General features: G+C 42.6%; 1 protein-coding gene across 6 annotated transcripts in view; it reads right to left on the bottom strand.

Annotated features, from left to right (window-relative positions):
* MYH10 (myosin heavy chain 10) overlaps positions 1–17,750 on the bottom strand; it is a 157,426-nt gene extending 139,676 nt beyond the window's left edge. For 2 of the 6 annotated variants that reach the window (XM_033184595.1, XM_033184590.1), the window contains exons 1-2: positions 17,540–17,594; positions 9,671–10,046 (exon numbers count right to left, since the gene is read on the bottom strand). In XM_033184595.1, the coding sequence (XP_033040486.1) occupies positions 9,671–10,015 (345 nt within the window). In that variant the 5' untranslated portion in view covers positions 10,016–10,046; positions 17,540–17,594. The other 4 variants (XM_033184593.1, XM_033184591.1, XM_033184592.1 and 1 more) reach the window with 4 other exon arrangements.
* Between the last annotated feature and the right edge of the window lie 1,674 nt (positions 17,751–19,424).

Here is a 19,424-nt window from a genome sequence, read left to right as displayed (position 1 = left end):
CAGGTGTTCTCAGGCTCTACCTAAGGCTCTACCTATCATGGTCTACAAAGGAATAAGAGGCTCCACATATCTAATAGGTCAAGGATCCATGTTAGAATAGGTAGCCACTAAAAGAATAGCTAAGAGAACAGCAAAACTGTATAGCTAATGAGGTGAAAAGACAGAATAATAAAAATTAACCAATGGAAAAAAAAGATTAAAAAAAACCATAGAGCAGGTAGGATAAAAAGAAAGCAATGAATCAGAGGACAGATTTAAGCTCAAATTTAACAGTCATTACATCACGCGTACATAAACTAAACATTCCAGCTAAAAAATATTGTCAGATTTGAGACAAAAATAACCGCCATAAGCAGTTTATAAGAGACATATTTTAAATGCACAGGCACAGAAAAGCTGAAAGTAAGTTAAGAAAGCAATTAACCACACAAACACTAATCCAAAAAGAAAAAGAAAAAAAAAAAAGAAGCTAATGCAAATATCAGACTTTGCAAGAAAACAACAGTCAACTTTGCAAGAAAATAACATCACTAAAAATGACCATTCCATGATCTGACATCAAATTTCTACATCTGTATATACGTGATAATAGCTTCAGCATGTACATAGCAAAAATGGACAGAAGTAAAAAGGAAGGGATTTTCACAGTAATTGAAATGACAGATAATAAAGTATCCATATTTTTCAAGTGCATCATGACCCTTTACCAAACTAATCACATAACAAACCATAAAGCAAGTCTAACAAATATAAAAGGATTGAAATTATTAAAGGTATGTTCTTTGACCAAGGGGGGAATCTATTAGAAATAATAAAATAAACCTGAAGATCCCCTGGATTGAGAAAGTAAACAATTCACTTTTTTTTTTTTTTTTTTTGAGATGGATTCTCACTCTGTTGTTCAGGCTGGAGTGTAGTAGCGCGATCTCAGCTCACTGCAGCCTCTGCCTTACAGGTTCAGGCGATTCTCCTTCCTCAGCCTCCTGAGTAGCTGGGATCACAGGCATGTGCCACCACACCTGGCTAATTTTTGAATTTTTAGTAGAGACAGGGTTTCACCATTTTGGCCAGGCTGGTCTCGAACTCCTGGCCTCAAGTGATTCATCCACTTCAGCCTCCCAAAGTGTTAGGATTACAGGCACGAACTACTGTGCCCAGCCTAGGCAATCCACTTCTAAATTACCCGCAGAGTCAAAGAAAACATCCTCATTAATTTCAACTGAATGATAATAAAATGCAGCATATTAAAACTTGTAGAATACAGCTATAGCAGTACTTAGAATGAAATTTACAGCTTTTAAAGCACATATAAAGAGGACCAACAAAGTCAAAAGTCTATTATTTGTAAAGAACAAAAAAATTGATAAGCCTCTGGTGACACTCATTTTTAAAAAGGGTAATACAGATAAACTATCAGTATCAGGAATAAAAGAAAACAGGACTATAAATCCTACAGAAAATAAGCATATTATGAACAACTTATACCAGTAAATTTGAACATTCAGATGAAACAGATAAATTCCTAGACAAACATAATTATCAAAACTGACACAAGGCCAGGAGCAGCGGCTCATGTCTGTAATCCTAACACTTGGAGAGGTCAAGGTGGGTGAATTGCTTGAGTTCAGGGTTTCGAGACAAGACTGGCCAACATGGTGAAATCCCATCTATAAAAAATACAGAAATTTGCCGGGCGTGGTCCCAGCTACTCAGGAGGCTAAGGCAGGAAGATCATATGAGCCCAGGATTTCAAGGCTGCATATGAGCTATGATTGCACCACTGCAATCCAGCCTGGGTGACAGAGCGAGACCCTGTCTCAAAAAAAAAAAAAAAAAAAAGATTAAAAAAAAACCACACACATAAAAATCTGAAAAGTTCTGTATCTATTATAGAAAAACTTCCCCACAAAGACAACACTATCATTACTTTAAAAAGAAATAACATCTATCCAAACTCTTCCAGAGAACAAAGATGAAACATTTCCCAATTCATTTGATAAAACCAGCATAATCTTGATAGCAAAATATGACAAAGGTATTATAAGAAAGGAAAATTTTAAGTTAATCTCACGGATGAATATAGATGCAAAAATCCTAAACAAAATACTAGCAAACAGAATCTAGGAATCTCACTCTCTCTTTGTGTATATATGAAGAATAGCTGGTCCTTGCAAGGTTAATTTACACTCAAAAATATGCATAATTCTCCACAATACCAAAATAAGAAGAAAAATCACATTATCATCTCATTAAATAATGAAAAACATTTGACAAATTAACATCCATTTTTTTTTTTAAATCATCCATTCAAGATAAAAAAAATCACCCATTCAGGAATACAAGAAAATCTCCCCTAATCTGATAAAGAATCAGTATTTAAAAAAACACCAATTACAGCAAATATCATTCTTAATGATGAAATGTTGAAAGCTTTCCCTCTGAGATCAGGAATGATACAAGGATGCCTCTGATTATCACTTCTGTTCAAAAACCACTGTACTGAAAATTCTAGACAGTGCAATATTTTATTTTATTTTTTTTGAGACGGAGTCTCGCTCTGTCGCCCAGGCTGGAGTGCAGTGGCCGGATCTCAGCTCACTGCAAGCTCTGCCTCCCAGGTTTATGCCATTCTCCTGCCTCAGCCTCCCGAGTAGCTGGACTACAGGCGCCTGCCACCTCGCCCGACTAGTTTTTGTATTTTTTAGTAGAGACGGTGTTTCACCATGTTAGCCAGGATGGTCTCGATCTCCTGACCTCGTGATCCACCCGTCTCGGCCTCCCAAAGTGCTGGGATTACAGGCTTGAGCCACCGTGCCCGGCCTAGACAGTGCAATAAAGCAAGCAAAAGAAATGTGTGTGAACTGGCTGGGCATGGTGGCCCATGCCTATAATCCCAACAGTTTGGGAGGCTGAGGCAGGTGGATTGCTTTTGCCGAGTAGTTCGTGACCAGCCTGGGCAACACGGCAAAACCCTGTCTCTACAAAAACACAAAAATCAGCCAGGCATGGTGGTACGTGCCTGTGGTCCCTGCTACTCGGGAGGCTGAGGTGGGAGGATCACTTGAGCCCAGGAGGTTGAGGGTGTATTAAGCCACGAGTATCCCACTGCATTCCAGCCTGGTTGACAGAGCAAAACCTTGTCTCCAAAAAAAAAAAAAAAGTATAAGATTTAGTAAAAAATAAAACTCATTATTTGTGGACAACATGTGTGCTCATAGAAAATCCGATAGAATTTTTGGCTAAACTGTTATAACCAATAAGTAAACTTAGGTCACTGAAGATAAAGTCAATATACAAAAATTAACTGTAAAAAATACAGTATTTCTACATAATGGTAACAATTATGTACATATTATCTATATACCATATGAATAATAAGGGAAACATTTAAACACCATTTAAATAATATTCAAATAAAATAAAATATCCAAAAATAAATGACAAAAGATGCTCATGGCCTCTACAAAGAAAACTATAAAACAATATTAATAAAAATTTAGAACTAAACAAATGAGTTTACTCAGGAATTAAAGATAAAATATTATAAAGATCTAATTTCTCCCCAAACTGATCTACAGAATCAATAAGATCCCAATCAAAATTTCAACAAGGCTGTGTGCGTAAATGAAAAACTGACAAGCAGATTCTAAAATTGTATTGAAATGCCAAGAACTTAACAGCCAAAACAATCTTAAAGGACAAAAAGGAGAGGATTTACCACACTAAACACCAAGACACATTATAAAGCTGTAATAATTAAGAAAATGTGATATTAGCTAGAAGATAGGCACATGGACCCAGGAAATACAATAGAGTCAAAAGCATACTTATGAACCCTAATTTATGACTAAGATGCCACTTCGGAGCAGTGGAGAAAAGATTATGTTTTAGTAAACTGGGTCAACTGGCTAGCCATATGGAAAAATAAATGAATCTTGTCCCAACCTCACACCATACACAACATTCAATTCCAGACCGAATTAAGGCTGACTCTAAGGAAAGAATCATCAAATTCCCTTCCCCTCTGGCTTCAAACTGAGTTCAACCAATGGTAGACATCAACAGGAGACTAAGGGTGAGAACAGAAGGTCAGGATATTTATTCCCTAGGCTCCCTCCTGACCATGAGCTGACTTTCATGCCTCTAAGGAAGGCAATTCCTGTCAGGTAGCCCTCTCCATACAGGTACCTCTCTGAGTTGAGGCAACAGCTCTTTCCTAAGACTTCTTTAAAGATCAAGATGTTTCAAGGGCTCTCAGCCGTCACTACTACTGAGATACTGCACTAGTACTCATTTATTTTTTTAAACCCTACCCACATTATTTGTAAAACCCTTTATTAAACTCTCAAATACCTAGTTTGAGAGCCTTCTGTTTCCTTCTGAGACTCTAACTAAATCAGACATTATCTAGAAAAGCTGAAGATATCAGTTACAGATATGCATATCCTATCATCCAGGAATTCCACTCCCAGTTACACACCTTACAGAAAGGCATGCTTATTGTGCACTAAGTACATGTATATGGCTGTTCATTGAAGCACTGACCATAATATTACCAAGACAGAAAAAAACAGTGTACAAAACAGTGGAATAGTTAGATAAATTTACTGGGCCAAAATACTATGATGGAATACTATATTCCAACAAAAATGAATAAACTACTCAAACTTTTAAAATTTCAGGGCCTTTTTGCACTCTTAGAAATTATTAAGGACCCCAAAGACCTTTTGTTTCATATAAAATATAAAGTTTTACAAATATCTATTCATTCTAAAACAGTAAATACATTACATGTTAACATAAATAACATTTCTTATGAAAAATAACTTTTCATTTCCAAAACAAAAGTGAGAAGAATGGCACTGTTTTACATTCTTGCAAAACTTTTATTGTCTAGCTTAATCGAAAACAACTCAATTTTCATGTCTATTTCTGTATTCAGTCTATTGTAATACGTTGTTTTGGATGAAGCACATGAAGAAAAGCAGACTTACAGATATTTAGTTGGAAAAGAGAGGAACGGTTTAACAGTCTTTTCAGATAATCGTGGATACTTATCTTTGACACTACTAACACTTAACAAGTGACAATTTCATTTTTTCTTTTTTTTGAGACAGAGTTTCGCTCTTGTTGCCCAGGCTGGAGGGCAATGGCACGATCTCGGCTCACTGCAACCTCTGTCTCCTGGGTTGTCCTGCCTTAGCCTCCCAAGTAGCTGGGACAACAGGCCTGGTTAATTTTGTATTTTTAGTAGAGATAGGGTTTCTCCATGTTGGTCAAGCTGGTCTCAAACTCCTGGCCTCTGGTGATCTGCCCGCCTCAGCCTCCCAAAGTGCCGGGATTACAGGCATTATTAGTCACTGTGACCGGCCAACAAGTGATAATTTCTTAAAAATTAGATGCAAGGTACCATCTGAAACCCTATCAGTGAACTTCTCATATTCCACTGCATCAAAATCTACTAGTTTATCTTGCGTATTGAGTAAGTCTTTTTACCCATGTATGATTTTGTGACACCATACACACATCATTAAATTATGCAAGTCTTTCAAATGATGACATTTCACTATATGACATCAAAAAAACCCACTTTCATTATTATCACCATCTATCATATCAGAAAGGTTTTTAAGTATTGACATGCTGTCAAGTTCATGGTGGTAGATACAAGTTTCCTAAAATTCTAATTTTGACATAAAAACTCAAATTTTATCATTGGCAACAGATACAGTCAGTTATTTTCTTTGAAGTGACAGGCTCGTTTTGTTCATTTTCAAGAAAATGTCTGCCAAATACCTCTGTGTGAGCAACCACAGTTTATCAGCCACTCTATCAAATGAAAATAGTGTTCTATTTAAAAAGTAGCAAGTTTAGCTTGCAACTCAAATAACTACCCACATGCTAGTCCTCAAGGCAACCATCATACATTGATATGCATCAGAAGTGCTTTAGGCATACTTACCATTTCGTCACACCAAATATTAAAAAACTGTATTCCTAAAGGTTGAGATTTAATAAAATCAGTTATTTTTCCTGCTTTGCCAAGAACATTCTTGAGCGAAATTGCATTTTTTTTAAAAAGTGCCAATAAGTGGTAGTGAAGAATAAAATGGTTCTAGTACACTTTGGTCCTATTACACTGCCTTTATTCATGATAAGGTGTCAGGAGTTTTATTTATCATTGCTTTTGCACCATCACTACAAATGTCAACAGTAAAAAGGGCCGATGACATATTCGTATTATTATAAAAATAGTTTTAACCTTGTGTGTTCCCCTGAGAGGGTCTCAGGGAAATCCTAGGGGATACAGACCACACTTTGGGAACTACTGAGTTACATCAACGTAAAACAATATGAATAAATCTTAAAAATGTAATCCTAAGCCAACAACAACAAAAGACACAAAAGGCTACACACTAGGAGATTCATTTATATAAAAATTCAAAAACAGGCAAAACTAGGCCAGGCGCGGTGGCTCATGCCTGTGATCCCAGCACTTTGGGAGGCCAAGGCAGGTGGATCACTTGAGGTCAGGAGTTCAAGACCAGCCTGGCCAACATGGTGAAACCCCATCTCTACTAAAAATACAAAAAATTATCTGGGTATGGTGGCTCGAGCCTGTAATCCTAGCTAATAGGGAGGCTGAGGCAGGAGAATCACTTGAACCAGGAGGCAGAGGTTGCAGTGAGCCAAGATCGCACCACTACACTCCAGCCTGGGCGACAGAGCAAGACTGTCTCAAAATAAAAACAAAAACAAAAACCGGCAAAACTAAACTGTGTCATTTAGGGATGCATACTTCGTTGATAAAACACAATGGGAGATTTTTCACACACTTAGTAACTGACAAATCAAGCAGACAAAAAGTAGCAAGGCTATGGAAGATATAAACAATACAATTAAAAAGCTTAATCTAATGGCCATATATAGAATCCTATATTCAACTATAACAGAATACACATTCTTTGCAAACACAGACCACGCATAAAAGCTGACAATATACTACACAAAAAAGTCTCCTATATGAACAACATTCTGTGATTGAGATTATTTTAAAAATCAATAATAAAAAGATAACTTAAAAATCAACATTTTGAAATTTTACAAATACACTTTTAAATGGTTCACTAGTTAAAGTAATCATCGTAGAAATTAGAAAATATTTAGAACTGAAGAATAAATACTATATATAGAAACTTGTGATGTGAGCTAAAACAGTATTAGAGAAGACATTTACAGTTTTTAAACTGTTTTATTAGGAAAGAAGATGAAAATTAATGACCTGAGAAATTGGGGGTCAGAGAGAATAAATCCAAAGAAAAGGTGAGAAAAGAACATAACTAAATCTGTTAGCAACCTAATTTGTTTAAATAAGTTTTTGTTATATCTTATCTATAGAAATACGTCCAAAAAAGGTTCTACCCAAATTATCCTAGTATCTGTATCATTGCACCTCAACTGATCATCTCAACTGGCTGGTTAATTTCAAAGCCCAATACATATTTATCACAATGCTAGCATGGCTCTCCTCAACCCCATCCTCTTGACGAGACAGACTTTAGAGTCAAGTTCTCCAACTAGAACCTTAGGTAAGAACCCTTTCTCCACCCAACAAATTGAAGATACGATCCTCCCAAACCCCCACCTCTGTGTGACCTTGAGTCTTTGAGAAAAACCCAGATTCTCCTGCAGAAGGAGGCTGTGCTTTGAGAAGAAACTCAGAAGTTCACTCCGGTTGTCCGTGAGTTAAGTTGGAAAAAAAATCCAACAAACTCATAAGCGATAACTGTAAAATCTCTGAATTATGTGAAATGGCTGCAAAACAAAAACAACAAAAACAAAAAAACCTGTCCTTTCTTTCATTCCTTTTCTATTTAGCTCCCTTTGCAGCTACCTCCAGCTGCCAGTGTGGGAAATCAAGGTGAAGGCTGGCAGAAAGGCAGCCTGGCTCCTCTTGACACTGCACAGCTTTTGATGGTGACATCACATTTCCATACCTGCATACCTGATTGCAATGGGCTTCATCTGAAACTGATCCACCTCTCAAATCTTACACGTCGACATTACAGTCTGACCACAACCTCCTAAGTTTGCAGTTTTCTCACCCCTTCACTCCATGATCCCTGTTCATCAACATTCTGAAAACCTCCAGGCCTTGATCCATCAGCCCCTCCCAGCCAGACTCCCATTCCTACTGAACCAGGACTCTAAAGACGGCCACTGAATCCCCCTCTCACTGTGGGAGCCATGGAGATCCAAAGCCCCCACACTCACAGACCTGGGGCAATCCCATGGTCTGGCAAAATCACATAGCCAGACAAAACTGCGGTCGCCCTACACGTGGTTATTCAGTCTCAGCTGGACTCTCAATGCCACTCTCCAGTTGCTTTCTTATCCCTGGCTTAGTCTGAAATTGGATAAGGGTTGTTCCTAAGCCTTTCCATTCTCCTCAAGCCACAGTTCCAACCCTGTGGCCTCTTACTCTCCTATCTCATAGAAAAGAAAATAAGGGAGATCTATCAGGCTTGGCTGAAACTACTCTGGCAAAGGTCATGAATGAATCATTCTTTTTCTCAGCTTTTCTTATGGCTAGCTGCCTCCCACCAGTCAGACTCCAGCTCAAATGCTACCTTCACAAACAGCCCTTAACGGACCCGCTGGGGAAAGCCATCCTCCTACTTACTCTCTCCATAGCCCTGTTTCATTTCCTCCTTGGACATTTCACAAAGGCAGAGACCTGGCCTGTCTTCTTCACTGTACTACCCCCAGCACCTAGAGCACAGGGGGCACTTCAGAAATATTCCTTAAACTAATTCTGTGGGAAAACTACCTCTGATTGACTGAAGTTTGAATTATTCATGACCTTCAGTAGCACACTCCTTGTGTAAAATTCAACAACCCTTTTCCAATTTCAAACCACGACCATCAACTTTTCTCCCTACTTCTCTTCATCGTCAGTTGAAGTCCCATACATGCCACCTCCTTCAAATCACTGCCACCTGTCTACCTTTCCCGCAAACCTATTTTGTCATTTTTAGTATCTGGCTTACATTTTTCCTCTCTACATCATCCCTTATGATTTTCAATAACTTCTACATGGTCAATGACATAGTTGGTGACTTCAACATTCATGTCAGCAGCTAACCACAGGACGACCCCAGCCAGCCTCAATCTTACCCTAATTGTTTCCTCTTAAAAACCTCAGCATTCATCTTTCCTAGTTCCCCACATCCAGTGAAGCTGTTCATGCTGTCCACAGAAATTTCTAAGCTTACAGCCCGTTCACTTTACTCTCTTGGGTATGCACTTGATTTTCTACCGTTTTGCTGTCTGCATCCTATTAATGCAACTCTCTTTACCTTATTAAACCTTCTGGTCTTCCTGTTGCACGCTCTCTCCCACCTTATTATGCTCCAGAACACCACTACAAAAGTCTTCAAATGCCATTTTATTATATGTAATTGCAGGCTGTATTATTTAAACTTAATGTGTTAAGATTCACAGAAAAGCAAGACTTGGGTAAGCAAGCAACAAATCTTGCTTAAATAGAAACAGACATGTTAAACAGAGAGTTTGGGCATTCCACATTGTCATTTGATTATGACAAGATGTATAATTTACATTAATTCCTAGCTACCGCTTCACATGATTATTTGGAAGCAATACTCACATAGATAAGTCCTGAATAGTAGCGATCCTTCAGATTATGTAAAACGGAAGCTTCATTCAAGCACGTCAATTCTGCCATATCCTCCACCTTGGAAAACTTAGGTGGGTTCATCTTCTGAATATCATCTTTGTTGACCATTGCTTTCTTTCCATTCTCCGCCAACTCCACCATAACTTCATCTCCCCGTTCTTCTTTGATACTAGCTGCCTCAAAACCATGGCGTTCTGATGGAATCCACACTAGCTTTTTAGCTGTCCAATCAGCTTGAGTGGCAGGGTTGTAAATGACAGCCCTGTCCACAAAGAGATACCTCTCTGGATCTTCGAGCCCAGTTCTCTGCGCCATTATAAGTGGAAGGATCCAAGAGCAATCGCCTCTAAGAGAAGAGGAGGAGCGCAAAATTAGATGTTTAAGAAACACAAAAGAATGTATACGTTTTTCTTTCCTACGAAACTTAAAACCTTAGATTAAGCATTAACTCTGTGTTAAGGGGCTGGGGTATACCTCTTCACAGCCATACTAACCGAGTTTCCAAGGTTAATTTCAGGGGTGACCACAAATTACGGCTCTGGTTGTCTGATGAACCGGTTTGCCCTCAGTTACTGAGGGCTGAAAAAAAAAAAAAAAACAGAAGAAAAGGCAAAGTTACAGGTTGACCTTTTTTTTTTTCTCTCTTTATCTCCTCTTTCACCCTCACCACAAATTAAACAGGGAGTTAAAAAGGGAAAAAAAAGAAAACAAAGATGGGTAATAAAAGGTTCATGAAGTGGTACCGGCATTAATATGACCACAAGGAAATAGCTACAAAAACACATGATTGTCAGAGGAGTAAAGAATCTAAAGAATCTAAAACATGCCTCCCATTCTAGCCTCAGATAACAGACTTAAAGTTCTTCTCATGAATAACCCAAATCAGTCTCCCTATAGCTTTTCTATGGCCCCATGAGGTCTTAATGTGATCAACAGAGGCTACAAAACACAAGCATAACTTGGCTTCACACAGCAGCCTTTCGAATATGTCATGGTAGCTGTTCACGCCTCCATTCCCACCCTGCAGCTCCTCCACCCCTCATTCACCAAGACTCCTTCCCCTGCCCGATCTCTTGCCTAAACAGACTCCAACATGCTTGTCTTCCCTCTAAAGTGTGTGGCCCAGAAGCAGACATCATAGCCCCGATACGGTCTGACCAGTGCAGAAGAAAAAGGAACCATCAACAATCTTGGCCACATCGAGGAAAGTACTGGTTCTGTGACATTTACAATTAATGTATCTCAAGACCTAGTTGGTTTATTTAGCACCCATTTACTATTGGCTCCCAAAGAGCTAGCAGAGAAAGCTCCATCACTTTGTGGCTAAGTTACGTCCCCTCCTCTACTTCTGCATTAGCTTTTTGAACCAAATGACAGGATTTTACATTCATCATCATCATCCTGCTGATGTGACTCATCATGATTGCCTGACAGGATCCTTTTGGGATTTGATACCAACTTAAACATTTTTGCTGCTACTTCGAACTCCAAGTTATTATAAATTTCATAGGCATAGTTTCCATGACTTCACTCAAACCAACAGAAGAAGCCAACTGAGTGCCTACTCTTGCTCTATCCAATCCCCACTTCTCCCCTCCCTTCACTCCACTCTCCTAGCCAAAAATGCTAGGGGTTCTCTGTAGGCAAAAGGAAATCATAAAGTAGTCTAAGGTTGTTCAGAGGTTCTTGAGTCCATCAGCTAATCTCAAGTTCAACTAAATCCCTGAAATGGTATAAAAATATTATGCACTTAGTGTGTGCATATATGTGCCATAACTTTCTCTAGATTCTAAAGGGCTCTATTTGTATCCTGAAAGACTAATCACTGATAGTGGTTACACATTCTAGCCCTTTAACCCCTAATAATAATTTACTAGAACCAGCTGGGTGCAGTGGCTTATACCTGCAATCCCAGCACTTTGGAAGGCCAAGATGGGTGGATCACCTGAGATCAGGAGTTCGAGACCAGCCTGGCCAACATGGTGAAACCCCATCTCCACTAAAAATACCAAAAAATTAGCCAGGCATGGTGGTGGGTGCCTGTAATCCCAGTCACTCAGGAGGCTGAGGCAGGAGAATTGCTTGAACCTGGGAGGCGGAGGTTGCAGTGAGCCGAGATCATCCCACTGTACTCCAGGCTGGGTGACAGAGCGAGACTCCATCTCGAAAACAAACAAACAAAAATAAATTTTAAAAAATAATTTACTAGAACCAAATAGCTAAGATTCTTCAGAAAGTATTTGTTGCAATGTAATGCATTACAAATACTCACCCTCTATAGTAGCGGCTGTCAAATTCTGGCATGCATTTGCGGCACCTACAGGGTTTATTAAAATGCAGATCGCTGGGCTGTATCCCAGAGTACCTGATTCAGTAGGTAGAGGGTAGAACCTGAGAACTTTTTTTTTTTTTTTTTTGAGACGGAGTTTCACCCTGATACCCAGGCTGGAGTGCAGTGGGTGCCATCTCAGCTCACTGCAACCTCTGCCTCCAGGGTTCAAGTGATTTTCCTGCCTCAGCCTCTCAAGTGGCTGGGATTACAGGTACCTGCCACCATGACCGGCTAATTATTGTATTTTTAGTAGACGTGGGGTTTCACCATGTTGGCCAGGCTGGTCTTGAACTCCTTACCTCAGGTGATCCATCCGCCTGGGCCTCCCAAAGTGCTGGAATTACAAGCGTGAGCCACCGCGCCCAGCCTGAGCCTTAGAATTTGTATTTCTAACAAGTTCCCAGATGCTGCTGCCATTGCTGGTCCCAGGACACATTTGACAACCACTGCTCCAAAGTTCTGTGGTTGCTATGGTGCGCCACTGCTACCAGCAGATACGTTAGAGTAGAAAAAGAGGTTGAAAACCAATTCTAGACTAATTCATAACAGTTTATATAACACGTTGATGTCTTAAAGGTTATAGAGTTGGATAAAACAAAAATCGTAAAATAAGATGAAATGAAAAAAATCACAAAACGTGATTAATGTTATTAAAACTTCTATACAAATAAAATTGCTAATACATTTTATACCTAAACTTGCAGTAGTCTTCCAAGGCATCCTCTTGGGAGAGGGCAATACAGAAAACACTCATGGGTACACGTACATTCTGCATAATAGTTTTAAAAGCCCATTACCTCTAGGGACTGGTCTAATAACATTAACAACAAGTCTTCTCTTTCCAACTTAAACATTGCACACTGGTAAGAAGAAAGGAGCCCAGGCGGGGTGGCTCACGCCTGTAATCCCAGCACTTTGGGAGGGCAAGGCAGGTAGATCGCTTGAGTCCAGGTGTTCAAGACCAGCCTGGGCAACATGGCAAAACCCCATCTCTACAAAAAATACAAAAAATTAGCCGGGCTTGGTGGCACAAGCCTGCAGTCCCAGTTCTTCGGCAGGGTGAGGCAGGAAGATCTCTTGAGCCCAGGAGGCAGAAGTTGTAGTGAGCCGAGATCACACCACTGCACTCCAGCTTGGGCAACAGAATGAGACTCTGTCTCAAAATAATAATAATAATAATAATAAGTAAAATAAAAAATTTTAGAAAAGAAGAAAGGAGGCATGGCTTCAAGGTGGGAAACATCATAGGTAAATTTGAAGAGAAATAATAGGATACACACTCCACCTTTCAGAAGGATAGAATCTATTAAAAGAAAATATACAACAAAATATAATATACATAGCAAAATATAATAAGTTTCTCTTACTATTCTTATCAGGTGTAAACTGCATATCCTGCAGAGGACTTAGGAAACTGTCTTGCTGTCAGTAGACATGCACACACTTCTTAAGTTTTACATTGGACACGTAATTAGATGCTTAAATTTAGCAGGTGACTATAAATTAGCATAATTTAACAAATAACTTCTAGAACAGGTCTAGAAACAGTAGATTATATATCTTAAAATTATTTTATCAAATTGAGACATCTTAAATTTATCAGCACTTTTTCTAGATGGGGAAATACTTGTAATTTAGTATTTTTTAAAAACCCGATAGAACACAAAAGTGTAATTACACAGCATGCTCCCAATTTTGTGGGGAAGACTACATACACGCGTGTATTTTTTTTTTTTTTAACAGAATAAATATTCACTGGGTCTTTACTGGGTAGTAGGATTACCAATTACTTTCACTTTTTCTGACACTTCTACAACTAAACACTATGAGGATAGTTGTCTGTTCCATGCTGTATCTTGAGCATTTTGTCTAGTCCCCGGTATATAACAGAGGCTCTGTATTTATTGATCAATACTTACTTGAATGGTCCTAACCCTTAAAGTGAAATTCAACTTCTCCACAACCAAAAAGCTATTATTCCTTCAACTTCTGACCCAAATGCCATCCTTTCAGAAGTTCTTTTCAGGTCAATGTGGCAATTTAATCCTTTTCCTTCTCCTAACATTTTGTACTGTTCTCCTGACTTTCTTCTTAACCTACCCTGCGCTGCACCGGAGGGCTTTGCAGGTGGAAAGTGCTCATATTATTGTTTGACTGACAGAGTTCATGAGACCATTGAAGATATTTTGTTCGGTTTAATTCTTCACTTGTGATTGTCAAATACATTTAGTTAACTCCATTGTACATTTGGTATCCAATCTGGATAATACTGGTGTTTAATAGTGTACCACTCACCGGTGCTTTGCTTTGCAGAAAGGACAACACTATGATTTTTAAAACAGCAGATACCATTGTCATATATCACTAATTACAGCCAGACACTATTCTAAGCAGTTTACATATATCAACTCTTAATCCTCACAACAGCCCTATGAGGTAGGCACTATTAATATCTCCATTTTACAGATGAAGAATCTGAGGTATAGAGAAAGCCAATAACCAGCCCAAGGGCACACAGCTAACAAGCAGCAGAGCTGGGATTAAACTCAGAGTTCAGCTCCAGACTATACGCTACAATGATGGAAGGTGACATGGAGGAAATTTTGAAGGGTGTGTAGTATACAATGCTACATACTACCTTTCTACTAAATAAAAACCCAATCCATTATGGCTTAAAAAGTATAGGACTGGCCAACAAAACATCTGGCAAAGGTTTTATATTTTATAGAAAAAGATACCCATAACTTAGGGGAAATAAGGATAAACAGGAGTCTTTTTGTTAGCATACATAAAGATGGTCTGAGGGCTATTGGTGTCATTTGAAATTGCTGCCTAATTATAATTAAATCATTTATCTGTGTATGAATTAGCCCCCTACAGAGCCGAAGTTCCCATCCCTTTCAGTGGTTTGACACACACACCCCTGGGACTCCACCCCCAGGTCATTTTTCACTTCCAATGAAATGCCACCCAGCAAAGTTATCAACCCCCTCGCAGCACTTACTGTAAGTGTGGACAGAGGCAAACAATTCAATTTTATGAACGGCCTGCATATAGAAAGGCAAACAAGAAGGATGGATAAATTATCCATGACAGAGCATCCATCTATAACAGATGAGCTAAAACAGAACTGTCCCAATTTGTGTATTGCTACCACTGAGGTCATTTACATGACAGGGCGGGACAAGTCTGCTAATTTATCAAAATCCTTAACCCAGGGATCACAAACACAAACCAAACGCAAAAGGCCACTATTGCTACTTATGGCCTGCCCCATCTCCCAATTAATATCTCTATACTGTGTTAAATATTTCCAAAACTAGGATCCAACACCAGGAACTTTAATTCCTCATATGTGATAACAAAGTACATAAACCGCTGAAGCATAGTCTTCCACCCTACAACGTGCCCTTCAAGATTTCCTCCATCTCACCTTCCATCCCAGCTGCCTTCGTTGTAATGATTTCCCTACGGAGCCCAAATGAAAAGCCAGGCTCTCAGGGGTCACATCCTTCTGCTGCCAAAGCTCGTGCTATATCGCACAATTACACCATATGCTTTCTCCAGATAAGGACGCGGAAGAACTGAATTTAAGATGCAGAAGTAAGGAGATGCATAAAATGGCCACTTTTCCAGAACCCGAGACAGACAGGGCTTACTTAAACATCAAAAGCAAGGGACTCAAAGAATAATTAATAAAGCCAGATTGATGGAGATAAAACAATAAATAGATTATAAAGTTTTCCAGAGTGAGATACTATCAAGAATAATTAAACCTGACTCAAAGAATCCTCAGTTTCAACGTTAAAAAACAAAATCTCAGCAAAGCCAAAGTATTATGTTTGGTATTACATTATTCAGCGAAAACAGCCGTCTTTGTTTCATCTGCAGTCTGCATCTACCCCGCCTGCTTTCCCCTACCCCACCCCAGCCCACCCCACCCCCTTCCATCCACCGCAGTGATCTTGAAGGGAGCTGCAGAGGCCCTAAAGAAACAGATAACGGCTATAGGCAGAGGCCACGTTATCCAAACCTCCCCAGCCCAGGTCTGACCCGCCGAGTCGCCAACCTCCTTCCTAAGGCCCTAGTTCCAAACAGGCCTGGCTGGGGGCCTCCCGCTTCCCAGGGCCGCATCCGCCCACCACAGGCCCACAAAGCCCCCGCAAATGGCAGGACTCCGCGGCTTCAACTTCCCTCCGACCCAATTCCAGTCCGATTTTATGGGATCCGGGTGTGACCCCCAACTGCAGAAGGCAATGAAGAGACTGCGGCGAGCCATTCCCAGCTCGCTTACACAATAAAGGGATCCCGAGGCGAGTGCTGACCCTCCCCCCCGGCCGTCCTGCTGCAGCGCGCCCCGCCACATTTCCCGCCTCGCCCCCCCAAACCGCCTGGGCCTCGCCGGGCGTCCACCCCCTGCCTAGGCGCTCCATGGAGGGCGCGGCAGGACGCCCCCCTCCCGCGCTCCTTCTCCGGCGCCGGTGGAGTCCGACCCTCCCCACGCCCGCGGCCGGCTCCGGAGCCCCTCACCCGCCGCGCGCTCCCCCGGCCGCGCAGAGTCTCTGCCCTCCTGTCCCTCCACCCACGGGTCGGGCGCGCGCCGCCCGCCTTCCAAGCCTTTGGTGAACCCCTCCAGCGCTCCGGGGGACCCGGTCCGGCCAGGCCTAACCACCCCCCCAGCAACCCAGGCAGGGGCCCTTCCTGTCCAGCGCCCCCGCCACTCGACCGCCGGGACTGCGCTTTCCAGCCCCGCTAGAATCCCCTCCTCTCCTGGGAGGCAGACACTGGCTCGCGGGGCACGCCGAAACCTCGGCTGGGACACTGGCCCCTCGACCAAGCGTCCCCAGGGATCCCACACACCGAAAACCTGGTCCTCACGTCCCCAGCCCCAGATCTCCATCCCCAGCCCCCCAGGGGTCGCCCTCTTGCACACCTAGGCCCTGATCCCCGCAGGGGTTTCACAAGGACCTCATTCCCTGCCCGTCTGGGAGTCTATCCATCTCCACCCACTGGGGTCCCACTGCCCCCAGCCCAGGACCCTGTTCAAACTAACCTAAGGTCCCCGCAGCACGAACCCTACAGCTCAGAAGCCCCTCTGTCTTCCCCAGCTCCCGCTTCGGTCCCCCGTTCCTGCCCTCCAGTGCTGCCCGGGCCCCTCAGCCCAGCATCCATTCCTCTCTCCACAAACTGTCCCCCTGCCCTGGGCCGTGCACTCGGACCCAAGCAGCCGCACCTCTCACCTTCAGCCGAAGATGGTGGCGCGGGCGCACGTCCCCAGCCGCGACCACAGATCCAGCGCCTCAGTCCCAAACCCACCGCTGCCTCCGCCGGGCTCCTTTAGCACTGCTGCTCTGGGCTGCCCCACCCACTCCCACCCTCATTGGGCCAGCTCCACGCCCGTCACCGCCGCCCCCAGACCCACTGGTTGGTTTGCGCGCCCATCTCCAAGGGAAGACGTTAGCAACCCGAACGAAGCTACCTTCCCGAGTCCGGCTCCCTCCACCCACCTGGAATGATGCTCATTGGCTCCCGCTCCCAGCCCAGACCACCGAAGCCCCAATCTCATAGGCTGCCTCTTACGCCCGTCATAGGCTCCGGGAGGTGCGGCTGGAGCAGTGGCACGCGATTGGCTGGCTCGTGCGTAGATGGACAGCTGAGGCTGGCTGGGCGCCCGGCGATCCCGCGAGGCGGCGGGTGCGGATCCCGCTGTGGCCCGCGCGCTGCGCTGACACCGGCTGTGGGGCCGCGGGGCAGGTGGGCCGCGGCAGGAGGCTGCCGCTCTGACTGCAGACTCCTCGTCCTAGCGTCTGGCAGCCGCCGCTGCCGCAGCACATTCGAGCGCCCGGTCGCCCCCTCTGCTTGCGGCAGCCGGCCTCTACCGCAGCGGGACGGGGTTCCACCGCGGAGTCGCGGTCCCTCAGCGCTGCCTGCAGGGGCGGGGCGGAGCGCGGTCCAGAGGCCTGACGTCACCCCCGGGGCTGCGCGGGGTGGGGGCCGCGGCGCCGCGACTCACCTGCAGTGGGGGAGGGAACTCGGGGGAGGGCGCCGCACCGCCCATGCGCACAGGCTTTGCCTGGGCACCGGCTGCGCTCCACGCTGCGGCCACTGTCCCGACCCCGGCCCCAGGCGGACTTTGCCGGGATGGGCTGAGGGCCGGGCCCAGGACACGATCCTCCAAGGTCGCAGTTTTGGTGTTAGCGGGGCGAGAGGCTCTCCTGCCCAGCCTGCAGGCAAGGCTGAGATTCCAGAAGAATGAGAAGAGAACCGACCTTGGAGAGAAAACTTGGAAGAAACTTTATTCACCTCATTCATTCACTCGTTCATTCGCTCTTTCATTCATTCATCAGAGCTCCCTACGTGAGAGGGGCTGTGAGAGGTTCTTAGGAATATAAGGCTGGATTCCTGCAGCACTGTCATGTCGCCTAGGGCCTGTGGAAACGTTGGAGACTGAAACACAGTGGCCCCAAAATAAGGAAAGGAAACTGGAAAAATCAAAGTAAATAAAACTTAATGAAATGTCTGGAGAATCTAGGCACCTGCAACGTAACTCTTGCATAATTATATATAAATATAATAAAGTCTAAATCACATGAACAAAATGAATTATTCATACAAAAGCTGAAAGTCAAGATCATAAAAATTTACAGCAAGATGCAGTTATTAATCAGTTATTAATGTAGGCTATGGGTGCATTTTCATACATGTGATAATGATGTGTGTGCCTAAGCCTAGGAAACGTCTAGTCTGGCAAAAAGTGAATTAAGCAAAAAACAAAACAAGGCAGGAAGTGCTGAGGAAGGGTTGGTGGAATTCAGAAGAGGCTGGAAGGCAGCTGAGTGCAGAGTCCTTCCTGGGGAAGTCCGACCCAGGCTCTATTTTGTCCTTTGTCCTGCTGCATCTGGTCCCCCACCCCCACCTGCCTGCTGGGGTACTACCCGGTGTCCAGGTGTCTTGTGACTTGGCTCCATGCAGAGGTCTGTCCTTCTAAGGCAGTCTGCACGTGTTGGTGCAAGTTAACTTTCCAAAATATATGAATGATATTCCACTAATGGATTTTGAAATGTGTTTGGAGAAGACCAAAGACTCCCTCTCTAAGGCCTGAGTCTCCACTTTGTCAGCCACCAAAGTCATTTCTCTGCAATGTTCTATGCTTAGTGCATCCACTCGTGAATAAACCTGTAAGCCACGGAGTCCCTGGTTTCTCATAATTTAAAAACTTTTGCGCATATATAATATATTTTTATATATTATATATATAATTATATATTATATTATATATTATATATATATTATTATATTATATATATTATATATTATATATTATATTATATATATATTATATTATTATATATTATATATATATATTTTTTGAGACGGAGTCTCGCTCTGTTG

The sequence above is a fragment of the Trachypithecus francoisi genome, unplaced genomic scaffold (genome assembly GCF_009764315.1).
Source record: "Trachypithecus francoisi isolate TF-2019V2 unplaced genomic scaffold, Tfra_2.0 Lachesis_group20, whole genome shotgun sequence".
NCBI classification, from domain to species: domain Eukaryota; kingdom Metazoa; phylum Chordata; class Mammalia; order Primates; family Cercopithecidae; genus Trachypithecus; species Trachypithecus francoisi.
This window is presented reverse-complemented; position numbering and strand designations above follow the sequence as displayed.